Genomic DNA, 25,436 nt, shown 5'->3' with positions numbered 1-25,436 from the left:
ACTCTATAGCTTTGTGTCACACCAAGTCAGGTGGGTAAGGGAGGGGGTGGAAGAGCAAGATAAATATGATCAAAACACATTATATAAAATGCTCAATAAAACTAATAAAAATTATAACAAAAAGTTTTCATAAAAATAACTGTTAACCACCAAACAAAAGATGCTAGCAGAATTTACCCTAATGTGTCCAAACACTGGTAGAGTTTGATTGGATAATTTCCTTGGGATGTCCATTTCTGGATTAATGTGGTGCCGGTCAGGACAAATCCTTTTGTCTCTGAGGAAAAAAAGGACTAGATTTTAAAACAAGAAGAAAATACGTTAACAGGAAGTGTTGATGTAGTGGGTTGGTCTGATGCTGTTTATATGTAGAATACTGCTTTAGCATATCTTCTAATTCTAAAGAAATACTGGCTTCTCAATATGTGGTTGCCCCCAATAAGCAGGTCCTTATCTGTACCAAGTGATGCTATGTGAACCTTCGCCCCAATTCAAGTGGCCAATAAAAGGCTAGAGCCTGTGATTTTGGCAGTGAAGGGAAAAAGGTGGGACTGAAGGATCGAGTCAGGGGGTTGTGAGGGGGGAAGGGAGAGAGAAAGAAAGGAGGAGGAAGAGGAGGAGGATAACAGAGGAGGCAGCTAGGAGAGAAGATAGACCGTGATGAGCATGTGGCCAGGAGAAACAGCAAGGAACAAGGAACTTTACAGCTGGAGAATAAGTTAGTATAGCTCCAAACCTGCCCAACCTTGGCTTGTGATTTGTAAATAAAATATCTGGCTTGTGTCTTTTACATGGACTAGCTATGATTCTAAATTCATTCCATGTGTTAAGACATATCCAGGAAACTGAACTGTAGCTACAATCAGAAAAGTTTTATTCCAAACATTTAAATGCTAAGCAGCTAAAGACTGAAGAGGGCACTAAAGTCGAAATGTAAGAATAACTCCACTCTTTAATTAAGCCTGGATAAGCTCAAAGAACAGAGCACTTTACTATTCCTTGAGACATTTTTATGCTTTTAAATTTTGTGTTTTTATTCCATGTGTGCGGATGTTTTGCCTGCACTTATGTCTATGCACCTTATGTATAACTACTGCCCACAAAAGACCAGAAGAGAGCAATGGGTCCTCTGGAGCTAGAGGAATGGATGGCTGTGATTTGTCACTGGGGTGCTGAGAATCTAACCTGGGGCCTCTGGAAGAGCAGCTAGTACGCTTAGCTGCTGGACTGTCTCTCCAGCCCCTCAAGACACATCACTATAATCTACAATGAAGACCAATTAACCTCTAAGGTATAAGCCTCTCCTCCACTATGTTACCCAAAAGAATGCACATATATCCCTAAAAAGCATGCAAGAGAACATTAATAGACATAACACCCCCAACTGCCAACTGCCACAGGCCCATTAGCTAAAAGTGGATACACATGTGGCAATAGAATCACAGAACAGATTATAAAGCCACAACATAAAAATAAAAACATAAACTGAAATAAACCTTTTCCTATCTAAGTTCCTTTTTTTTAAAGATTTATTTATTTATTTTATGTATATGAGTACACTGTCACTGTCTTCAGACACATCAGAAGAGGGCATCAGATCCCATTACAGATGGTTGTGAGTCACCATGTGGTTGCTGGGAATTGAACTCAGGACCTCTGGAAGAGCGGTCAGTGCTCTTAATCTCTGAGCCATCTCTCCAGCCCTCTAAGTTCCTTTTGATCAGAATATTTTATAGTAACAGAAAAATCAATCTAACATGACAATATTCATCAATAAATCAATGTGAAAAGAAAATGGGGTGCACGCACAGCACTGTGGTGTTCAGTTGTGGAGGAAAATGAGGTCCTCCACATTGTAGCAAATGGAGGAAATTAGTAAAACAAATCAGTCACGAAAGAACGAGTATTACATGTCCTCTTCCATGTGGAAACTTAAAACTCAAGCACACCAGAAAGTACTTGTGTGATCACTACAAACTGGAAAGGGATGTGGGAGGTTAGGAGGATAAGGTTAGACTTGGCCCGTGCACTGTATGTACATGTATGGAACTAGTACTCTGTATTGCATTAGTATGTATCACTTTAAAAACCCCAAAGCTTGCCAGTGCTAACAGCTATAGGTAGGTAGTTAGGTCTGGAAGACCATGTGAAAATATCTGGGTGCTTCTTTTGCAATTCGTGGGTTGACACAGAGAGATCCATGTGTGATAGTTTCATCAAGGAACTGGTTTGTTACCTATGAATTTCAATGCATGGTACTACCCAAGTTAAAAAAAGCTCTGGCTTACTTGCAAAAGCCAAAAGCTTTAAGATATGGACAAAGAGGTCTTCTGGCCTTTTTATCTTCTTTGGCTTCCAAGACCCCTGCGGTAAACTCATACAGCTCTGATGGAATTTTGGCATCTGCTCGCTCCAAGTATCTGAGGACACCGACAGCATGGTTTGCATTCCTCTCCGTCAGCAGCAGGACAGATTTAGTCTTCTTATCTCCCTGCTCTGCAGGTGAACCCTTAAGATTGGAGATGAATAAGAGGCAGATCATCCATACCAATCTGATCTCACTCAATAAAGCTTTGTAGCATCACACTCACACACACACACACACACACACACCAAGAAATAAAAACTGACCAAACCTGTTCAGTTAAACTCTGAAAATGATCAGACATGCAATACAGGCGTCCACCGAATACTTTTGGCGAGGAAGGAAAGCTGAAGTGAACCACGCACGTGGCATCAGTGATGGCCAGGAGTGGTATGCAGTCATCTGTTAAGGCTGGAGAAAAGAATTCCCACAAGGCCCCATAAATGGGTGTTTCTGCATGAACTCTGATAAACAGGCCCAGAACCCACACTGTACCATGTTTCTGTACCACATTTTGCTTCCTTATTTGAGGTGCAGAGGGACTGACATCAAGCCTTATGCCTGTTAGGCAAAAAGCTCAACCATTAAGCTACACCCACAACCTGTAACACACCTTTAATATGCTAAGAACCATCTTTCTCCTCCTCTCCTGAAAAATGTTACAGTATACTGACAAAATTGGAGAGGACAATGATGTCTCTTTTAGCTTGAAAAATTGCTAATCAGGCTGCCCATAGAGTTTTCGCTTGCTCTGTACACCTTGACCTTTTTATTTCTGTTATTAACCTTAATATCATTACAGATGCATGCATGAATGTATGAATAAATGAAGAAACATGCAAATACACAGACCAACAAAGACTTTATATGTAGGTGAGCCCAAACTGGAACTCCAGGAAGAACTCTGCCTGCTAAGCTGAGAGCGTTGGGGACCTAGATTTTCCTTTTAAGAAGGAGACTAATTTTTATTTTAGATTGAATTCTGAAACCTTAAAAATCATGAGGCATCTGAAGATGAGAAAGATAAATGAAGAAATGATCCCTACTGTTCAGTCTTGTCTAAATAGAAATTAAAGTACTTACTTAATACAATGTGGGAGCCAGAACTCAACTTCTTCTTCCACTGTTCCAAAATGCTTCTTAAGTTAAAAGTCATTTCTTTATGCATTTTCAAGCAAAATATTGAATTGCTTTCTACTACCTATAGATGAAATCAAAGCCATCAGTTCACCATCATGCCCACGTGAGCTCAGTCAATGGCTGTACTGGTGACGACCAGTGTCACCTTTGAATTAGCAGCGAGAGTATAAACCATCTCCGAGGCTCTACAGTTTCAATCTAAAGATCTGCTTTAAGTGAAACACTATTTGCATAACAATTTCTCTCTAAGATAACACGAATGTCTGTGCAATGTACACATGTGTATACATCTGTGCACATGTACATGTGTGTATATCTACATCAGATATTCATGCTACCCTTAATATGGCCCTTTAAGCTATATGCTGCTGCTAATTATGATGGAAAGTAAGACATGGTGCTGAGTTTTACATTTGTATTTGGCTTTGTTTCTACACTTTAGCATGAATGTTTATAGAATTAGATTAAATAGGATAAATCTTACAATACGTTTGGCTCTTCTGTCTATGATGTATATGATCTTCTTGGTTTTCTCACCAATACTGATGCTCACGTTTTAACCAACCAAAGCCTGCACACTTCACCTGACATGGCCACAGAGCAGGGCTCCTCCTCCAGGGCCTGTGCTATCTTGTGAGACTACATCTCCCTACCTCTCTGCACATTCCTGCTTTGGCTCCCACCAATGGTGGAAATGTCCCAGTGTGAGGCTAGGCTTACCTTACAAACAATCTCTGTCTCTGCTACAGAGCAGGTGAAGATCAAGGTCTTCTGGGCCTGACTTGGCACAAAGTCAAGCACTTGGAGTAAAGTGGAGGTTTTCTCGCACTCCAGGCACAGATGCACTATCTGCTGAAGAAACACAGAAACAGGTGGTTCTGTGGTGTCAAAGCACTGCAGCTGCACTTCCCAGAGAGATCACACTTGTCACAGAAAAGAATGCAACTGCAATGAATATAAATGTAACTCATGCTTACAAATTTGAGGGTGAAACCAGTTACCATCTAACAGGCAGCATGAATACAATTTGCTTGTATTCAAGGGGCTGCTTAATGTGAAACACTATTTGCAAAACTATCTCTGTTTTAAATAACAGGAGAGTGAGAGTGTGTGTATAGGAATGTGTCGGTTTTCTGAGGAACACCGTCCCCCCATCACCTGCTGGACATTGCCGTAGAGGGCAGCCTCCTCAAGGGCGGTGATCACGACATAGGGATCCTTCATGAACTCTTTGACTAGATGGTCTACGTGTCTGTTCCAGTGAACACCCACGGCTATAATCTGGTGTGGCGCAGACTCCCGATCCTCCACTTCAACGTTTTTTTTAAAGTTATCTAATATGGCAAACATCTGAAAAATTAGTAAATTTAATCTTTGTTTCAAAATAGAGCAAAGGATTAGCTAGAACACAGAATTCAAGGACTGTCTATCTGATGTTTTTAGTGTATTGAAAGGTTTTCCAAAAAGAAAAAGAAAAAAAAAACCTTTTTTAAAAGAAGAAAATGCACTGTCAACCAATAAACACTGTAAAATTCTACTGGGATGGAATTAAGCCACAAACAGCATCTTGGTGTGTGTGACAAGGGATGAGCATGCTTCTACTAAAGACTTCACAAAACTCACAGAAAGATGACCCCTATCTAATAAAAACAACCAACACATAGACGAATAGACACAATGATCAGTTTGCATTAATTTCCAATCTAAGTAGCCAAGGTAAATGAGGAACTAAGCAAACAGGAACCCACTGTTTACAAGTTGGCATGGAAAACAAAGCAAAAGCCAGGGCAGGCCCCGGTTTCTTCAGGGACAAGCAGTGTGCAGTGTGATGGCATGAGGCCGACAGACGGTCCACTGCTCAGACAAGCGATGATGCAGAGCTGAGCAGCTAAGAACCAGCTTGGGATGCGCTCTGAGACTTCAAAGGCGCCACACATGCACTAAGAGACAAAGCCTGAGCCTTACGGGAGGGGGGGGCGCTACCATCACTCCCCAAAATATTGCCCTTGGTTAGCTTCTCAGCTCCTAACAAATGCTTCAAACAACTCAGAGGATATGGCTCAGCAGGAGAGCATTTCCCCAGCATGCACGAGGCACAGGTCCAAAATAAGTTGTTATAAGCAATAGCAATCCTGCTACAGAATAGTACCGCACCATTAAATCAGTGAAGGGCTGACACATTTCAGAGACGTCTGTGCTATGGTGAATAGCAGTGGACACACAATATGTCCATACTCACTTGCTCATTAGCTTCAAAGAACAGGACGTGCACTTCATCCAGAACCAGGTGGCAGAGTCTAAGAAATAACAAGCTCCGGTATGTGAGAAGTCTCAAAAGGCTGTGTGGCGTTGTGACAATCACATCACCTACATTTAGAAAAAACAATGAACACCGTTTAGGTTTTTTCCCCAGTTTCTCCAATACTTCCTTCACCATGATTCCACTTCCTTCTCAGCAGTCATTTTCTACTGTGTGAGCAAAGCAAGCAAGCCCGTCCACCCTGTCTGAGCCCGCAGTATCTGACCACACCCCCAGCTGCCACAGCTGTTTGTCTAAAAGGCAGATTTCCTCAGCCCTGTGCTCAGCTTCTGGCAGTGAATGTTCAGTAACATAGGACGACCGAATGAATCATGCAGTCTTCTCAGAGATGTGAGTCAAGACCGAACCTTCACCACTGGTACCCACTGGTAACTAAGAAGTCAAGTCAGGGCCAACAGCTAGCAACTGAGGTCCCAGCTACCTAGGCAAGCTCACTGACTTCTGCAAAGAAAACCAACAAGCTTGGAAAGGATGCTTACACCCCCTTGGAAGCTTCATATTTTTGGCTTCATCTTTGTGAAGTCCAATTGTTAATAACACAGGATGAAGAGGCCTGGAGGACATGCTATAGTCTCCCAACAACTCAAAAATAAACTGAGCCTTTTTCCACCCAGGACACACGATGACTGCAAGAGGCTGCAAAGACAAACAGATTCAAATGATTGGGACAGTTGTTAGGAATCGAGCATAGTATATGTGAAACATCCAGACCACCTCCTGGCACAGAATAAGTCGTTAGCTACTGTCATCATACAGATGAGCAGAGATATCATTTCACTAGAGTGGGATTAGAAATACTGAACCAGTTCTTAAGCGAGCTAAAGCACTCCCTAAGTCTTTTACACCTTCACCTCCACTTACAGGGCAGGGCCAAGCATTCTTTATTCCACAGGGTGAGTCTGAGGAACAGAGGTGAAGTCACTCCTCATGGCTGCACAGCTAATACATAAGCAAGAAACAAAGACCGCAGCAGTCTGGCTCCGTCCCTGTTCCTAAGCACTAGGATGAATGAGTGGCTTGAAAGAGCCCTTGCCCCTTCCCAAGGAGAGGCCTTCCCCAGCCTTCTGAGCTCAGCTCTCCATCAGTCTGCAGACTCCCCAGGTGGCCCACGTGCCAACACTTACTGGGGAGTTTCTTACTCAAGTGCCACCTTCTCCACAGGCCCAAAAGCAGGCTGCCCACGGGAGCAAGGAGAAAACAGAGGAAATACAGGAGTAAGGGCCGGATGCCACTCTCAGCCCTAAAAGGGGCTCTGCCACAGCACAAAATGGTATTTTCACCATCAGCTGGGCTCATCTACTTGCTAACCTAATTCAGGGGTGTAAATGCACCCACTGAAGTCAATAATAACTAGTGTAAATTCCAAAGATAAATCATCACACTGCATGGCAGGATTAGGAAAAACAACACAAAACACAAAACGTATGCTTTTAAACTCTGAGTAGGCATCCTTGCCACATGTGCTTTATGGTGCATGTGGGACCTTCTGTACGGTATCTTTTGTGCTATGTTCTTGGATGGAGGTTTTGTAACAACTGTTCTCTAGATACCCAAACCCAGTGAGGCACTAGCCACCACCAGTCTGTCCTTATGTCTCGTTTCCCTCCTTTCTTATCCATGGGGAAAGATTATAACACAGAGAATTACAACAGAGACTGAACCTCTAATCATATACTCACCACTGGTTAGTTAAGCCAACAGCTTCCTTTACACCAATGTTCTCATGTGACACAGTAACAAGACATGAACTGACCATCTCATCCGCTGGGGTGACAATTATAGGAATTATGCTAAGGTCATTTTGGAGACTCTACACTCAACTCTAAAAACCATGACTCTTGTGCCCAGCTAGGGCCCATGGATGGACCACAGGAAAAGTCATCGGGGACTTAAGAGACACAAACAACACACACACAAAAAAAAAAAAAAGAAAAGAAAAAAAAAAGAAAAAAAAAAAAAAAGAAAAGAAAGCAAAGGCTACTTTCCAATAGCCCAGATTTGCCTTGTCCAAACACAGTACTAATGTGTGTATCTGAGACAATTCCACTATTTGGCCCAGGCTGGCCTCAAAATTTTATCCTATTGCCTCAGTGTCCCAAATACTGGGAAAATTAGCCTGTGCCAGCAAGCCAGGCTGATTAATTCAGCTTCTAGTCAAGCCGTTCGGGTAATACAATCTTTTCTTTACCAAACAGATATGTCATTTGAAAACAAACATTTAATCCATTTCAAAATGATCTCCAACTTACTCCATTTCTACTTGGTAATGACTTGTAGCAGCCCCCTATCTGCAAAACCGTAAGCAGCGGTGGCAGGTACAACAAGGGGTCATTTCCACAGTGAGAAATGACAACCACATCACAGCCACGTGCAATAGGAGGCCAAGAGTAAGATGCAGTGTGGCTGGGTCCCGGGAACTTGTTTCTTTGAAGAGCCTACAGAGAAGGCAGTGGGGGGAGAGGGGAAGAGAAACACATAAATGACAAGGAAACCTTCCCTCTCAGAGCTCCACACACCTGTCACCACCAGGACACCTGCACACATGGCTTATTCTGATGCTCTCCCAAGACCTACTATAAGTTCTGCATGGATGCTTCCCAAGTATCAAATCCCTATTAAAAACTATTGGTTCCCTGAACCTATTAAAGGGTCTACCAAGTAGCCAGCCCCAACCAGATGACTACAGCACACTACAACAAGAATGTGGCTTTGCTTCCTAGTCCCTTAATAATATGCCGGCCCATCTGCCTCGCTGTTGCAGGCTAGCCCCAGACTCCTTCGCACAAATGGGTGCTCTGGCTGCGTGTGTCGTCTGTGCACTGTGTCCACGCAGGAAGAAGGCCACAAGCTCCACTGGAGTTGGACAGACAATTCTGAGAACCATGTGGGTGCTGAAAACCAAGCTGGGTCTTCTACAAGAACAAGCACTCTACTGTTGAGCCATCTCTCCAGGCCCAAACTTTTGAACCTCTTGCCACAGCGTCCCAGGTGCTGGGATTTCAGACACATGCCACCTTACCTACCTCAGCCTTTTTAAAACACATGCTTTCATTGGCACATTATTCTCTATCACTAACACCAGAATGTTTCAGAAGCCTGCGATCACAAGTGTGATTTCCCAAAAGGTTACCCTCCTTCCCAAAGCCCTGAGCTTCCAGCTGAGCTGAAGGGCCACATGGCCGCTTGCTCTTTTGCCTGCAGCTCACATAATTTTCATTCTTGACACTCTTGTGGAGAAGAGACTTCAGTAGTTTCTGGACATAGTGTAGAGGAAATACATTTCCCTGAGATTTTACAAACCTGAAAAGCTATTTCTACCCACACAGCTGAGTACCCAAGTATAGACCTCTGTAGGGCTGGAATGAGCCTGGTACAAGCTGGTACAAGCCTGCAGTCTCTGACCCCTGACCTCTGAGGGATCATTCTTCCACAGCAGCTTTCATGACCTCTGTATCTGAGTTCGATGGGTCAAAGCCAGTGCTCATTCAAGTCTGCTTGTTTGTGCTAGGTAGGAACTCATTGTCAAGATGGGAATTCATGTCACTCAGGTCCACAAAACAGCACTGTCCCTCCTCAGAGAACCTCTTGCTCTGCTCCCCTTTTCTAGCAATCCGGTTTTTCAGACTTAAATGTTCTCTCTGTTCACTTGCACTTCATGCCTCAGACCTATTGCTTGTAAAGATGCTTTTGTTACTTCTTTCATTTCTGAATGTTTGTCCTTCAACTTTGTGTGTTAAGAGGTTTTCATGTAACTCTAGCTGTATGTGAATTGTTCTTCGAGATTGCATGTATAAACTACATCAGTACCCCATTTAAAGTTCAGGTTCGGTCCTTTTCTTCTTGTATATTAAGGCAAGAATCCACAGGGAACAGATCCAACAGCTCAGTGCTTCGTTTAGCTCTCACAAAGCACTTCTCTGGCTGGACCAGCGGGAGCCTCAGTTGAACCCAGATACACTCATCTTTGGCTTCCTTTCCCCGTCATTTTCTTGTACGTGTTTCAGGAACCAATCAGCTCTCTAGAATGTATGTCCAATCAAGACACATAGTGATTCTCTTGACAGGAACCATGCTTGTTTACAACACTGCCAACAGCATGCCGAGTGGTTTGCTGTGGTTAATATTCATGGGGCATTCCTGTTTGAACAGCACCTCTTCCCCTGAGACCTTCAACATCGGCCTTCTTGCAGATCTGGATAGATGTGGTCAAGGCACAGCTGCTTGCTTCCTCAGGCCTGGAGAACATCAGTGAGTGACTAATGGCTTCTCATTCACAGTAGGGCTAGGGACACATCCAGCAAGCAAGGGTTCCTCCTCTCCCCTTGTGTTTGTCACTATGGTCAATTATGACAAGATCATGGTCCAGTTGATAGGAAGTCCCTGCACTTCAAAAGCAGAAACACAAACAAAAACACTGTTACTGTTAAGTGGACACAATATCTTCTTGTATCTCTGGGAGTAGTCTCTTTGTTAGAAATCAAGTCTCATTATGCTGCCCATGGGGACTCCAAAGTCCTGAGCTCAAGAAATCCTTGTTTCTCAGCCTCCGGAGTTGCTCAGAGTGCAGGCCCACAGTACTGCACCCAGTGATGCCTACTTTCTAGCAGTCTCTGCTCCCTGCAGAGTCTGGTTTGATTCTCCTTTTTTAGGTAAAGGGTTGTGGTCAGAATGTTTGCAGTCAGCAGTTTGTTCACAGTGAAGAGACTGTCCCGACAGCTCAGATGGCGAGGCAAACCTTGTCATCAGGAATCCTAACACTGCAGGAAGACAGGGCGGCAGGCAGGCACTTTGACTGGGACAGTTTTAAACAGTATCATGAAACACTCCAGAAGTGACTCTAGTTATCCACCACTTAGAATAATACACACTCGGAGGGCACAATCATGAAACAGACTTCAAGAAAAATAAAACAAAAAAAGTTTTTTAATCCCAGCATTTTGGAGGCAATGGCTGGAAGATCTCTGTGAGTTCGAGGTCAGCCTGGTCTACAGAGTGAGTTCCAGGACAGCCAGGGATACACAGAGAAACCCTGTCTTGAGAAACAAGTAAACCCAAACAACAACAATAACCAATCAATAAGCAGAGTGTGGCTGTTTAATTGTCCCCGTTCCCTCCTGCCCTATTACGTCAGCCATTCTGCACCTGTCTACACCCTGTAAAATCTCTTCCCTACTCAATACCTCACAACCTCCCCCCATTCTGTTTATTCTTGTGGTTTGGCTTTCTACTATTCAAAAACAAATCTTAGCCTTTTCTTTAAAATCAGGAAGGAAACATAACCAAGAGACATCTCTAGGCTATAATGGAATGTTGGGAAGGATGGGTAAACAAACAACTGTCCTAAAATGTATTCTAACCTCCCTCAAAGGCCCATCTGAACATTTACTTCAGAAAAGCTAGATGGTGATGGCACATGCCTTTAGTCCCAGCACTCAGGTCGCAAAGGCAGGAAGTTCTTTCTGAGTTCGAGGCCAGCCTGGTCTATAGAGTGTGTTCCAGAACAGTCAGGGCTGCACAGAGAAACTGTCAAAAAGAAGAAAAAAGAAAGAAAGAAAGAAAGAGAGAGAGAAAGAAAGAAAGAGAGAAAGAAAGAAAAGAAAAGAAAAGAAAAGTAAACTACTTCAGGGACTAACAGTTGCATAATGGGTTTTTCTATAAAAGAATTAATCTGAGAAGTTAATCTGGACTTATAAATATATGAGAAATAAACAAAAGATTTCAAGAGAATTTCAGAAGCAAAAGTTATTCAATGTAGCCTTAGAAGTGTTTATTTAAAATTCTCCTATGGGACTTGGCTATGGTTGGTGATAAATGCATACCCAGGATGCATGAAGCCCTAGATTCCATACCCACTGCTCTTAGAACAGAACAGACAAAGCAAACAAAGCAACCCTCTGTGTTGGAAAAGACTGGCATTTCCTCAGGAGTCTGGCTTTAAGAACACGTTCACCTTCTTCAGGTCTGCCGACAGAGGTGACTTATCCAGGGTGAGGCAGGGCTCAATCCTGTTCCGGAGCACCACGCCAGGCTGCAGAGTGCCCAGCTTCACCTTCTGCAACTAACCGACACAGACATTAGACAACAGCCAGGTCTTCCTTCAATAGGTGGCAGAGTATTAAGAGCTTTACCAAGAAGAAAACTGTTTACTTGTAGATCATCATGTAAAAACCTAGAAACACGTGCTTCCTGGAAAACACATACAACCACCCAAATTAAAGATAATTGTTGCCCTAATAAAACACAGGCACTACAGCAGTGGCTCACTAGATTCTGCAAATCCAGGACTTGGGGAAAACCTATCTAAGGGAGTCTGAAGGGAGGCTTAATAAACACTACCAATTTCTCTCATTTGATCTTCTATTTCTAGAGTTTATAATACCTGGTGCAGGTCAGAGATCTCATCAGCTCTCAAAGGATCAGGATTTAGAAACTGCAGTAATCTGTAAAGCAGTTTAAAGGACAACTTGAAGAAGGAAGTAGTTAACATTTCCCCCACTGAAATCATACTTAACTCTTGCCCTGTGGCGAGAAAACACTGTGCTCTGTCTTGCTGGCTTCACTACTATTCGAGGACCATGGAGGTCACACTAGTTTCCTGTTTCCCACTCAAAACCTGGGCTGGCATCTGAGCTGCAACCCCTATCACCAGCGTCCTGCACAGTGTTTAAAAGGGGGCCCAGCTAAAGTCAGAGACACTAGTTCAATTATCAGCTTTATTTTATAATCAGAAAATACCAAATGAGGAGTTGTCTTTGCTAATGCAGAAAGGAAGTTATTTGAAAGTGCTTTTCTTTATACCTGGACCCACTCACCCCTCAATATAGTATTGGTGAGAGCAGCAGAGAAGTCACACCATTTTCTGAGGTGGGAGCTGGAGAAGTATGGTGGTCACACAGTGAACCACATTCTTTCCTGAAACCCCATTCAAGTCTACAGACTATTATTGAAGCCATGCACCAACACTGCCTGGCTCAGATTTTTTTTTTAATAGCAACAGGAAGGAAGGAAGCTCCAGGACACAGAATTTCTATGAGCAGATGAAACCAATGGGAGTTCTTTGGGAAGGGAAAACACTCCACCTTTCAGGAACACTTCTTAAATTCAGAAAGTAAACAACTCAAAGCTTTAGGAATCTCCTAAGGCTCCTCTCCTCAAGCATATGTTAAGTTGTAGGGATTGCTGAAAAACACCCTCAAACCAGCAACACTGCCTGGAAGAACCAGAGACAGCTCAGCTATCTGGAAAGGACGCTCTCCAACCTGTTGAGCTGTCTGCAGGTTTTGCAGTGCACTCCAGGTTTCCAGGTTTTGGGAACTGTTAGCAACGCTGGGATGAGCTTTTTGTGATTTGGTTGTCTTGAGTGATTATTACTCAGACAAAAGACCCCATTGAACTCACCAGATTGCAAAGCTGTATTTTGTTAGTATCTGTGGCTGAGGTATGTGGTCATTGGTCCACGCCTCCCCAGGAATAGTGAATGGCATACAACACTGCTGAATGGACCTCTGCTCTGCAGATGGATCTCACATACTTCTGTCACTCATCCCAAAAGAATGGGTGGCATCAGTCCAGAATGTGTATGATGGCCTACTACTGGGAGATGGAGTTATGTGAAGGGCATGGGTCTAAGAAAGAAACACAGCTGAGTGAACAGTGCCATTAGCATGACAAATAGGAAATGAAGCCATGGGCTCTAGCAGAGAAGGCTAAGTGCTGCTGGTCCCAGGTACTCTTCCTGGTTATGGGGATAGTAACTTGGTATGGAGTTTCTACCACTGTGATAAACACTAACCAAAAATAACTTGGAGAAGAAAGGGCTTATGTGGTTTACACTTCCCAGGTCACAGTCCTTTGAGGGAAAGCAAGGCAAGAACCTAGAGGCATGAACTAAAGCAGAAGCCATGACGTGCTGCCTCTCCTTGATGAGTGGCTCCTTGTGGATGTATTCTTTGAAGGCCTTGTACACTGTTTCAAGCTCCAAACTGTATTGTTTGGCATCTCTTGGGTCGTGTTATGGCTTCTACATAGGACTCTGTGACCTCAGAAGCATCTGTTGCCCTAGTTCTTTCTCTTTCCTGGCTGACGTAGGCAGTGTCTCTCACTCTTTCAGGATTTCCACTGCCCCCGCTAGCAGTTTCTTGAGCACATGCGGTTCAAACTTCTGCCAGATATTTGCTGAGAGCTGGATGGTGCCCTTAAACTTTTCTTCTTTGAAATGCGACTCTCAGTTTGGGCATAAGCTCTGGCAATCTGTTGGTAAGTCTTCTTGGTTCACTTGCCCCATTTGGATGACTGCTCATAAAGTTCCTCTTGTTGACTGTGGCCACCTCTTTCAGATTACACAGCTGCTTGACTGCTAATAAATTCATTATGGTAGGGTCTAGTTTCTTGGTTCAGTCCTAATACTTCAGGGCCATTTCAAATCTTTCTTCTTGGTCGCATCATTCCCTACCTCTTTTTCCTTTAGTACCTTTTCTCATTCTGCAGTACATCTTTTGACTTAGCCTTTTCTGAGAGAAAATAGGGTTGAAAAACCATTGTTCCTCCCTCTTCATTTGTACTGCTCAGATGAACCCTGGGGAGGACGTGGAGAATGTCCATGATCTGGTGACCTCACAGTTGCATGCCAAGACTGAATGGCTTTCTTTGTAGTTGCGCTATTAGTGGGGAGGATTCCTGAGCAGTATCCTTGTACTGAAATAACATTCTAATTTTGGTATGGGTTAGGCATGTTGAAGAGTACGTAAATTTCCTCTCTACAAATCACCTCTCCCTTTGTGTTCTATACGCCTTTATAAACTGAAGAGTTACCTGTCATGTTTATGTGTGGTATGTATGTATGTGTTTCTGTGTGTTTGAATTTGTGGAGAGGCTGAGATTGGGAATAATAATCATATTTGCGGCATGATCTCTCAGCCAAACCCACAAAACCAGAAAACCAGCTTGCACCCGGAATTCCCTTCCCGTCTTTTGAGGCTAGAATGAAAGGATCACTGCCATGTCCTCTCAGCATTTCATGGTTCTGAGAACCCAAGTTCCCACACTCTTCCTTACATGCTAACTGCTTTACTGCTCAACCATTTCCCCAGCCGTTGTGTTAAAAACATTTTATAACCTTTAAAAACATTTATGTGCATGTATGTGCACACAAGTAACAGGTATAGTTTAGCAGATAAAACTGATAAAAATTGGTTTTCTCCTTCTACCATGGGGGTCCTGAGGATCCAACTCAGGCTTGTCAGCAAGAAACGTTGTTTGCAGGAACATCTCAGCAGTCCTAAAGCCTTTAAAAATACACATGTAGCAGGGCAGTGGTGGTGCACGCCTTTAATCCCAGCACTCAGGACACAGAGGCAGGAGGATCTCTGTGAGTTCCAGGCCAGGCTGGTTGGTCTACAGAGTAAGTTCCAGGATAGCCAGAGCTACATACAGTTACTCTGTCTTGAAAACACCAAACCAAACAAAACAAAATCCCCACACTTATTACTTTTGTGTATGTACATCTATGCAGGTATGGAAATCAAATGACGACTTGAGGCAGTCGGTCTTTCCTTCCATATGGGACCTGGGGATTGAACTCATGATTAGGTTTGGTGGCAAGCTCCCTTACCCACTGAGCTATCTTACTGCCATGCTCTGTTTCAAGTCACCCTCACAGGGCTTAGGGACTCAGGGGCTATTACTTTTCATGAATAGCCCTTGTTTCAGTTGGGTTTTAGGTCAATGGTTTTGTAATTATCTTTGAAAGCCTTCTGGTAGTGTCCTTTCCTGGCTGAGGCCCTGCCTGTGCTGGACACCCTTGCTCTATGTTTATCTCAGTTGTGAAAGCACCTCCATAAGATCTAGCTGTCGGACATTTTCTTAATTAGTGATTGATGGGGCGGACCTAACCCATTGTGGGTGGTGCCACCCCTGGGCTGGTGGTCCTGGGTTCTGTAAGAAAGCAGGCTGAGCAATCCATGGTAAGCAAGTAACTAAGCAGTACCCCTCCACAGTTTTCTGCATCAGCTCCTGCATCCGGGTAGCAGCCCTGTTGGAGTTCCTGTCCTGACTTCTTTCAGTGATGGACTAGAATGTGGAACTGTAGGAACCCAAACAAGCCAAACCCTTTCCTTCCCTAACTAAGACACTGACTTTCTCCAGCTCCCTGGAATGTACAGCGGATGACAGATAACCACTGTATCGTCTTCCTTCAGTTGGGACTAAACAAAGAGCACTTAGCAAGACAGTGGGAAGACAAGGCTTTCAGAGGCATGAAAATAATAGTTTGTCAGGGTTCACTCAATAACAATTTCAAACTAAATTATAATTTAAAAAATTCTTTGTTCCAAGAAGAGTAGTCACTTATGATAGCAATGTAAGCTCTGAGCAGGTGAGCTTCTCTGGAGGGTGCCAGCGTTAGAAGTGTAAACCACCAGCCCCACTGTGAGCCCCACACCAGCCATCAACATACCTGACTCCTGTACACTGCAAGACTTGTACTAGTCAGAGGCCAAAAAGGGCATGGGGTGGTTCTGAAAGGTGGTTAAGCAACCTCGCAGTGATAGAGAACAGTGAGAGGGTGGACACAAACTATTGTGTGTGTCAGTCTGGTGACTATAGAGCAGCCAGTTACCCAGATGTAACTGTTTAAGCTGGTAGCCTCTAGTATAAAAAATATCATGGGTATGAACCACTTTTGTGAATTAAACAAGCATAAAATAAAATTACTCTGCTGTTAGAGAGGAGGAGGTAAACCCATCTAACATCAGAAAACTGGGAAGGAAAGCATTACCCACTAAAATAAACAGCCATAGATGTATAAAACTGTACCCAACACCATTCAAACACTGTCCACTTCAGTGAAAGAATCAGAATGAGACCCACCCCTTACACCAGAACCAAGATTTAACGTGACCCCACCCTGACATAGCTTAAAAGCCCTACAGGGGACTCCCCGAATACTTACTGTTTTATGGGAATGGAGGTTTGAAGTGTACAATAGGGGTAAACCCTTGCTTATCATTTTATACAATTATTTCAATAAGTAATCCAAGTCAGGAAAAAAAGAAACCAAGCAAGCACACTGATTCAGCCCAGACAGACAGACAGACAGACACAGCCTTACTTTACACAGCCGTTCTTCTCATCACAGTCTTTCTTCTCAGTCAGTCGTAGTGGCTTCTCATTTGGCTTCTGGCTAAACCCACTGGAAACCGAAACCCATGAAAAGACTCATTCACAAGTTAATACAGGCGACCCTCTACTGCTACTGGTTGCCCACCAGAACCCAGATGATGAGGCCTGCTGCTGAGAAAACCACAAGCCTCAGTTGCAGGACAGAGGAACTGTTGGGGGTCAGGATCTTCTCCTTGTCTGTATGCCCTGCCCAACCAACCCATGAAGCCTTCCGATAGCTGGCAGCCTCAAGCCTTTAGCACAGCAGGAGTAGCTACTAAAGAAATAAAAACAGAAACCAAACAACAACAAAAATCAAAAAACAATAACAAAACAAAAAAAAAAAAAAAACCCATAAAACAACAAACCAAAACAAATACCAAACTCAAGCAGAGTGAAATCCCTGGTGAAAAGAAGCCAGAAAGCAGCAGGCAGCCTCCAAAGACTTCAGTAGTAACCAGGAGCGACCAGCCCTTTCCTTACTAGTTCCCCATCCCTGCAGAGGCAAAGGACTGGGTACCTGTCTTCTCCCTCCACCAGGCCTACATGTCTTTTACGGTGGTTCTATTTTTCATCTTCCCACATCCAACCAATCAGGAACCAGTTGGCAGTTATATAAGTTCAGTGTGCTGGGGCTTCAAAGCCAGAGCTGCTTAGGAGGCTACAGAGAAAGAGAAGACTCCAGGGCCTAGCTCCTGTTCCCTTAAGGGAAAGAGGCCAGAAGACTTCAGAGCCCTGGCATGTTAAAGAAACGAGAGGCTGGGCCCTTCAGCCTAAGTATGAGGAATTCTAGTTGCTTTTCTTTCTATCTCTGTTTTCTTCTGGTCCTGCCCCAAGACCATATTCAATCTCAGTAATTCCAACCCTGCAGCTATCAGCAATGTGTCCTAAATTACAGAAGAAAACCCGTCACTGAACTCAGAGGAAATGGTGAGCCTGTGATCTGTGTACAAGAGGAATCTCCACCATCTTATTCCTGCTGCTGATCCCTAGGTGGCCCAAACAAAACAATTTTTCCCAGAAGCCCCAGTCTAGCCTGACAGATATGGAGGGAAAATACTTAGAATACTGAGTGTGTGTGTGTGTGTGAATTTGTTACTGATGCTGGCGTCTAAGGACAATCCCAGGTTAAGTATATGTACACCAGCCATGCAGCCACTCACCACAGTCCTGGAAAGAGCGGATACCAGAGCCCTACAGAGAACGTGAGACAGCTATTGAGTGATTTCACTGATGTTACCATGTGCATCTTAATGAGGACAGGGGTATTGTCAGAGACTCTGGAGAAGACAAGAACTATTCTTGGCGTTCTCCAACCATGTAAGCTGCTGAGCTGTGCTGCTGTGGCCTGTGCTTACTCACTGTCCTTCACGGCCACTCTGTGCCGTTCACGGGGTGAGCCTTATGATACAGCTGTGTCCAACTAGGCAGCACAGGGACTCTAGACCCACATTTCAGTCCACTGTGTTGTCAGCTAACCAGTTGTTACAGAAGATGTTTTCCTTTGAAGTAGTGTGTTTTGTGCTGGAGAGACGGCTCACTGGTTAAGAGCACTGGCTGCTCTTCCAGAGGACCTGAATTCAACTCCCAGCAACCACATGGTGGCTCATAACCATCTGTAATGAAATCTGATGCCCTCTTCTGGTATGTCTGAAGGTAGCTACAGTGTGCTCACATGCAAAAAATAAATCTTAAAAAAAAAAAAAAAAAAACCTGTCTCAAAAAAACAAAACAAAAAAGTTGTCTCTTTAAAAAATTTCCCAGACCACCTTGTTATTTTGAGTGGCAGGGGTTGGGGACAGAGAGACTAGTCTATCATCATCCACCTTTTACATACTTACTGACCATGTGACTGTATTTGTGGCATCCACATGCACTTAACCAACCAAACTGGAAATATTTTGCAAAAACAAACAGCTTATATTAAACATGAAGATTTCTTCCCTTGACATTATTCCCTAAACAATACAGTATTAAGAACTAGTTATACAGTATTTAAATTGCATTAGTTATGTAGAGATGACTTAAAATATACATGAAAATGTATACAGATTTTATGTAAATTCCATCATACTTTTAGATCTGGATTTGAGTACACACAGTTTGATATTCTCAGTAGTCCTAGAACTAAGCCTCCCAAACCCTATAATATGAAGGATAACTATGTAAGACTACATCATACTGCCCTAAGGCTCTATTTTACTGAATGCAATTTTCAAATCATACCTTGCTGCTGGAATATCTGGATCAGCATATATGGTTATGCCTCTTTTTGTTGGCCAGTAAACAGAAGATTCAATACACTGTAAGAATGGAACAAAGGAGGGGAGAGAGGAAGGGAGGAAGGAAAAGGAAGGGGGGAGAGGAAAAAGATACACTTTTAAGATTTCTTGGAACCAAAATACAATGCAAATTATTTTCATCAACAATCATTCAAGAAGTTTTCATGCACACAGACACGGAGAATCAACACTGGATGGTTATGCTGTCACATAATCATTAAAATGTCAAACAGCAGGCAATTGGCATTTCACATTTAAAATGTCTAAATTACTTTCATTTGTCTTTTGTCAAAATAACTGTAAGCCACATTAGAACTGAAATTATTTGAAAGTCTCCCAAATCCATATACTAATGCATCTATGTTGAGTGAGCACGAGATAGGTCACTACTTTTACAGATAGGTTTCTACTCACCTGAAACAAAAGCTCGACAAGGGGGAGCCAGTTACCTCTCCATCAAAACAGACAAACTATATTTTCATTGATAAACTACTCTGGGGAGTTCTAAATATGAAGTGTACACTCTGTTGTTCACAGGCTATTTCCATCATGTGAGCTTTAAAGATACATCAGTGGGCATTTAAGGATACAACCTTATCCATGTGTTTTAAAGGGAGGTTCTGTTGCTTCTTCTCAAACATAATTTTAGGTGAGTTTGTCAAGGAATCCTTATAGTTTGCAGCTTTATCTGTGAAATAAAGATAGTGATAAAAAGCTATCTTTAAAACGGTTTATATAAAATAGGACAAAAATAATAAAAACAAGCACTGTTATACAGACTCAATACAAGAATTATCCAACAGATTTTATATTAAACTTGTAGCAATTAAATCTAAGAATCTTGTTTTGGGATGGACAAAATGGCTCATCAAGTAAAGGCACTTGCTGCCAAGTCAGATGACCTGAGATTGATCCCTGGTCCTACATGCAGGAAGAGTTGCTCTCTGACCTCCACAGGTATTCCATGGTATATATCTGCCCACTCACATGCACACGTACACATTAAATGAATGCAATTTAAAAAGATCTTCCTTCAATCATTTTTTAAAAATTGTTGTAGAAATTCATATTCCAACCTATTAAGAAGAAAACAGTTTTTCTAACTTGGCAGACTATATTTTCCAAAATATACAAGACATGTTCCCCTTGCCCCTCAAAAAGCCAAGGTTCTAAACTGAGCTCAAATTTCCAAGAAGCCAGCTATTTGGGAATTGCCAAAGAAAAGGGTTGCCCCTGCCCCAAACTCCTGGAGACCGCAGAAGAAAAGCAGCCAGCTAGTTGCAGAGATAACAGACCCTCCAGTTCCAAACACAACTCTTTAAGGGAAGAAACTAACTACCCATTCTGTCCCTAACAAAACACTGCTCCTCTTCCCTATTCTTAGCCACAGAGGCCCCAGCTTGAAGCATTTAATCTGCATGGTCACTGTGTTGCTGGGTCCTGTGCCAGACCCGAGACACCACCTCTCTAATTAAAGCTACTCTATCTGCTGATGTTATCTAACTCTTGTCTTTTATTTCTTCCTACCTTCTTATGAAGTGTAACTGACAGTTCAAGAGAGGAACAGAGAGAGAGAAACCGTCAGAGACAGGATCTATATTCCTATATCACAGACTGAGGTAGAAAATTCCAGTGCCGAAGCAAACAAAAAACAATGTTTACAGAGAAATATGAAAAAACTATGAAACAACTGCAAAATACAGCAGTCTGAGTTAGTTTCTTAAAAAACAGAAATTAATTTTCTAAACTGGAGAGATAGCTCAGCAGTTAGGAGCACTATCTGCCCTTCCAGAGGACCTGGGTTCAATTCCCAGTACCCACATGGCTGTTCGCAGTAGTCGGTAACTGCAGTTCACACAGACATATGCAGGCAAAACACTAATGCACATAAAATTAAAAACCATAAAGTATTAGTCAAAAAGGAAAATAAATTTTCTTATCATTCTAGATGCTGCAGATCCAAGATCAAAAAAGTGTTGGCCAATGTGGGCCCTAGAGCGCTGTCTCCCTGGTATGCAGACAGCCGTCTTCTCACTAAGTCGACAGGGCTCCTCCTCTCCTAAGGGCTCTATACCTATACAGAGTAGGGCCATCCTATGGCACCACTGAGCTAAATCTGCAGACACAGCCACACTGCAGGGCAGGACTGCAACATGTGGATCCCTAGGACACAGAATTTAGCCCACAGCATGAGCAACAAAACTGCTCAGGCTCTAGCTTAGGGGGCAGAGGAAGGGGATGAGAGAGCAACAGGGAAAGAAGGAGGGACATGACTACTGAGCCACAGACACTGAAGGGCTGCTAAAGGCTATTCCCTACATGTTTATACTCACGTTAAGGCATTTGAAGACAGAAGAATGGACAACTCTGCTCACAATTTGATCATCTACACCAGTGGTTCTCAACCTTCCTAATGCTGGGACCCTTTAGTTCCTCTTGGTGTGGTGACCCCCAGCCACAAAATAACATTGTCGCTAATTTATAACTGTAATTTTACTACTGTTAGAAATCTGACACCTATCACAGGACCCACAGGTTCAGAACCACTGTTCTAGATAAAACAAATTTCTTAAAAAATATGTATACTTTTCCAAAATTCCCAAACAAAATAAAAATAAGCAACAAGGATAGATATGTCTTAAAGAAATTGAATGACTAAAAATGTCCCTTCCTGGCGCATCCTACAAAACCTTCACTATCCTGATGCCTAAGCCAGAAAATAGCATTTCAAGACAATGAAGGACCATTATGTCTTATGAAAATCTTTTGCAAAATCCCTTAAAAATGATGATAAATCAAATCAAGCATTGCAGAAAAGATGCCACTAAAGAGGAAAACAAGCCATTCACTAGAACGAAATGACTGCGATGGTCCATCTGAAAAAGGAGTGCTAACTAAAGTAGACAAGGAACACTCAGAGCCAACAACAGAGAACCAAGAACCTACTTTTTAAAAAGACAGAGAAATGGACTAAGGGTTAATAAAACTCAGTGACACAGCCTGTGTGAGGCCCTGGACTCACTCTGCACTGCATGCTCAGAGTATGACTTTGTGCTGGCTATGAAAGAAACCAAACTGGCAGGACTCACCCAGAACTGCAGCGTGTGGTCCTAGGTCACTGACAATGTCCTTACACCATGTATGCCGCAGAGACCGTGCCAGAAAATCTAAGCTCCGAGAGTCTGAAAGAGCAGACCGCATTTCAGAACTAAGACATGAAACAGAAACCGTCATTACCTAAGTCTGCTCTTGTTTATGCTGTAAAGTTGGAGGAGACCTGGCAAATTTGAAAGCAGAAGGGAACATTTTAAATTGTATCCAGGGTCCACACTAAGCATCAGTTGTAATAAAAAGCTCTCTAGGTGTCTGAAACTATACAAAACCTAATTTTGTTAAAATCTTTAAAGCACGTATGATCTGAACTTCTGAAAATGTAGCCCAATGTTAACAGGAAGATCAGAATCTCCTGGTCTCAGGCTCCTGAGGAGTAAACTTTGATCACTAAACACGGTCAACGGAAGTCTCTGTTTCCAAGCAGGAATGAGCTCAGACAAAGCCTAGTATGCCAAGGATGGGGGAAACACAGAATACTCACTCTCCATTCTGTGACAGTCTTTTTCTTGCAGAAGCATTGGCCACAGGGTAAGTGATGGGCTGAGCTTATTGGAGCAGGATATCGGATTGAGATTCAGCCTGGGTTTCTCCAAAGTATTCAGGTTTTTATTCCCCATTGGTGACACATAATAAGCAAAATTCTTTGCAACTAGATCATCATTAACACAAACCTATAAAAATTTTAAACATCCTATGAATTGCCATTCAGATGGGTAAAGTGAATGTACAAAAAAATCAGTAACCCAAACTCAGTCCCAAATTCCTGAAAAATTATTTTATGGAGCATAATTTGACAAAAGCACCCCTTGGTTCCTGCTATATTAGCAACAAGCCAAAAGATTCTCATGAGCCCCCTCATCAGAAAATAGCAATAAACTTCATAAAATCTAAGGCATACCTCAGAAGAAGAGGGTGCTCACATAATCGGGCAAGGCACAGAGACCACTAACAACAAACAGGAAAACTGGAAAAAACTCCATCTTATCAAACCTTAATTCTTTGCCAGGATGGGATTCAAGGTGGTGCTTGCCTTTGATCCCTTCACTGGGGAGGCAGAGGCAGGTGGATCTCTTGAGTTCAAGGCCAGGGTAATCTATACAACTAGTTCCAGAACAACCAGGGGCTACACAAAGAAACAGTATCCAAAAACCAAAACCAAACCAACACAATACAAACCTTAATGCTTCAAGCCAGGCATGATGGAAGCACCTGGAACCCCAATACCTGGAGGCAAAGACAGGCTCACAGCAGAGATGGGACACTAATATAGAATGAAGTCACTGGACAGAGATGCATCCAAAATGAAGCATTTGGGGGATGAAGAGCTATGGTAAAGGGACTGTTTGTCAGTATAAGAATCTGAGTTTGATCCTCAAGACCCAAATAATAATTCCACAGGCATGGTGGAATACAATAGTAATCCCAGATCTAGAGAGGCGGGTGGTACCTAGAGTTTGCTGGCCATTGGTGAGTTTCAGGCCACTGAGAAACCTTGTCTCAAGAGGTGAACAACATTCCTGAAGAAGCCAAGGTTGTGCTGTAGCCTCCACACGCATCCATACACACAAGAACATGTACACAGATGTATCCTCACATACACATTCATAAAGATTTCAAAGGAAAAACTCAATATAAAATAAAAGCAATCTAATCAGGCAAAGTATGAACACTCTATCACAGCATGGATTACAAATAAACATGTGAATGTATCACTGGTATTCAAGCAAATGTGCACTCCATCCACAATGAGATCCTCCACACAGACTGGAGTGACCAAAAGTGTGGGGAAACACACAGAACAAGTGAAATTTCCCACATGGACAATAACAACTTAAAGTGGTGTTACTTTGGCCGCTTCCAAATGTCAACAACGCTATCAAGAAGTTAGACTCCTAGGTATTAACCTAAGAAGGAACATTGTGGACCCAGAGGAAACAATTACATGAGTGTTAACTGGACAAAACTGGAAAATCCCAAAGATACTAGAGAGTGTAGTTTCACACAGGCACATACAGGAAGAGCTCTTCATAAGGGTCAGAGCACTGACAGATGCAGCTCACGGGTGTGTCATGAAATTCTGCACCCGAGTGAAAGTCAGGATATAGGGAACCAGAGTACAAGGAATGGGAGGGGTACTATCAGAGCAGCTTTTGAAAACTGTGTCTTTGCTGTACTAACAAATTTCTTTTCCCAGAATACAGGTAATACTTGTAATCACTGCATGTGAGTGCTGGCATTAGTAAGTTAGCGGCACTGTGACTAATACCGAGTGTGTTCTCACAGTTAGGACAGTGCTGAGAATAAGGCTGGGAGTTGTGGCTCATGTCTTCAGTCCCAGCACCTGGGCAGCAGAGGTACATTTCTGTGAGTTCCCAGCCATCCAGGCCTACAGATGGAGTCCTTATCTCACAGAGGAGAAGGAAAAGGTCCACTCTTTCCACTCTTGTTCAACATAGACCCAGAATCTCTGGAACATCAGTAAGAGAAAAAAAAGAAAAGATACAAAAAGGAAAATCTCTATTTCTAAATCACATGATTCTACACTTAAACCCTAAAGATGCCACCAGACAACTCTTGAACTTCATAAATATTTTCAGTCCTTAGACATAAAATCAACCCTAAGACATCCCCACCCCCACATGTCTTTCACTTACTTTTTCATTTTTTATTGTTGCATAAAGGTAAACCTCAAAAGTATCTTCTTCCACAGCGCATAGTTTTGCTTCCACTTGGGTAGTTGCTAAATGGCAATAAATGGACAAGGAAATAAGCTGACGTTAATGTTTATTTAAAGTAAGTATGGTCTCACTTGGGCACCCAGTAACACCCAGGCTTGTCTCATACAATTGTAGAGCAGTCCTAGCAGGTAGGTGCCACCACAGGAATACTGACTAAGATGCTGCAGGCAGTATTCAGTTGCCAACACAGTTAAAGATGTTTTATATGCTTTAATTTAGCAATGATGATTACTACACAACAAATGTCCACTTACTATCCCTTGCTCAAAAGCTGGGCTTTTCATCAACTGCTAGATCAAGAAAACACACACACATTCACT

At 42.8% G+C, this 25,436-nt stretch overlaps 1 protein-coding gene across 1 annotated transcript in view; it reads right to left on the bottom strand.

Moving 5' to 3' along the window:
* Positions 1-25,436, bottom strand: part of TDRD12 (tudor domain containing 12) — a gene marked incomplete at its 5' end in the record, with an annotated part of 46,645 nt that overhangs the window by 10,724 nt on the left and 10,485 nt on the right. Inside the window, 16 exon segments of the mRNA XM_080908210.1 lie at positions 178-277; positions 2,289-2,509; positions 2,637-2,776; positions 3,449-3,566; positions 4,226-4,354; positions 4,664-4,855; positions 5,745-5,872; positions 6,305-6,461; positions 8,075-8,260; positions 11,776-11,883; positions 12,205-12,265; positions 16,933-17,013; positions 19,209-19,285; positions 19,858-19,952; positions 22,860-23,049; positions 25,033-25,118. Of these exon segments, the coding sequence (XP_080764336.1) occupies positions 178-277; positions 2,289-2,509; positions 2,637-2,776; positions 3,449-3,566; positions 4,226-4,354; positions 4,664-4,855; positions 5,745-5,872; positions 6,305-6,461; positions 8,075-8,260; positions 11,776-11,883; positions 12,205-12,265; positions 16,933-17,013; positions 19,209-19,285; positions 19,858-19,952; positions 22,860-23,049; positions 25,033-25,118 (2,069 nt within the window).

Source organism: Micromys minutus (assembly GCF_963924665.1).
Source record: "Micromys minutus genome assembly, chromosome: 32".
Taxonomy (NCBI): domain Eukaryota; kingdom Metazoa; phylum Chordata; class Mammalia; order Rodentia; family Muridae; genus Micromys; species Micromys minutus.
This window is presented reverse-complemented; position numbering and strand designations above follow the sequence as displayed.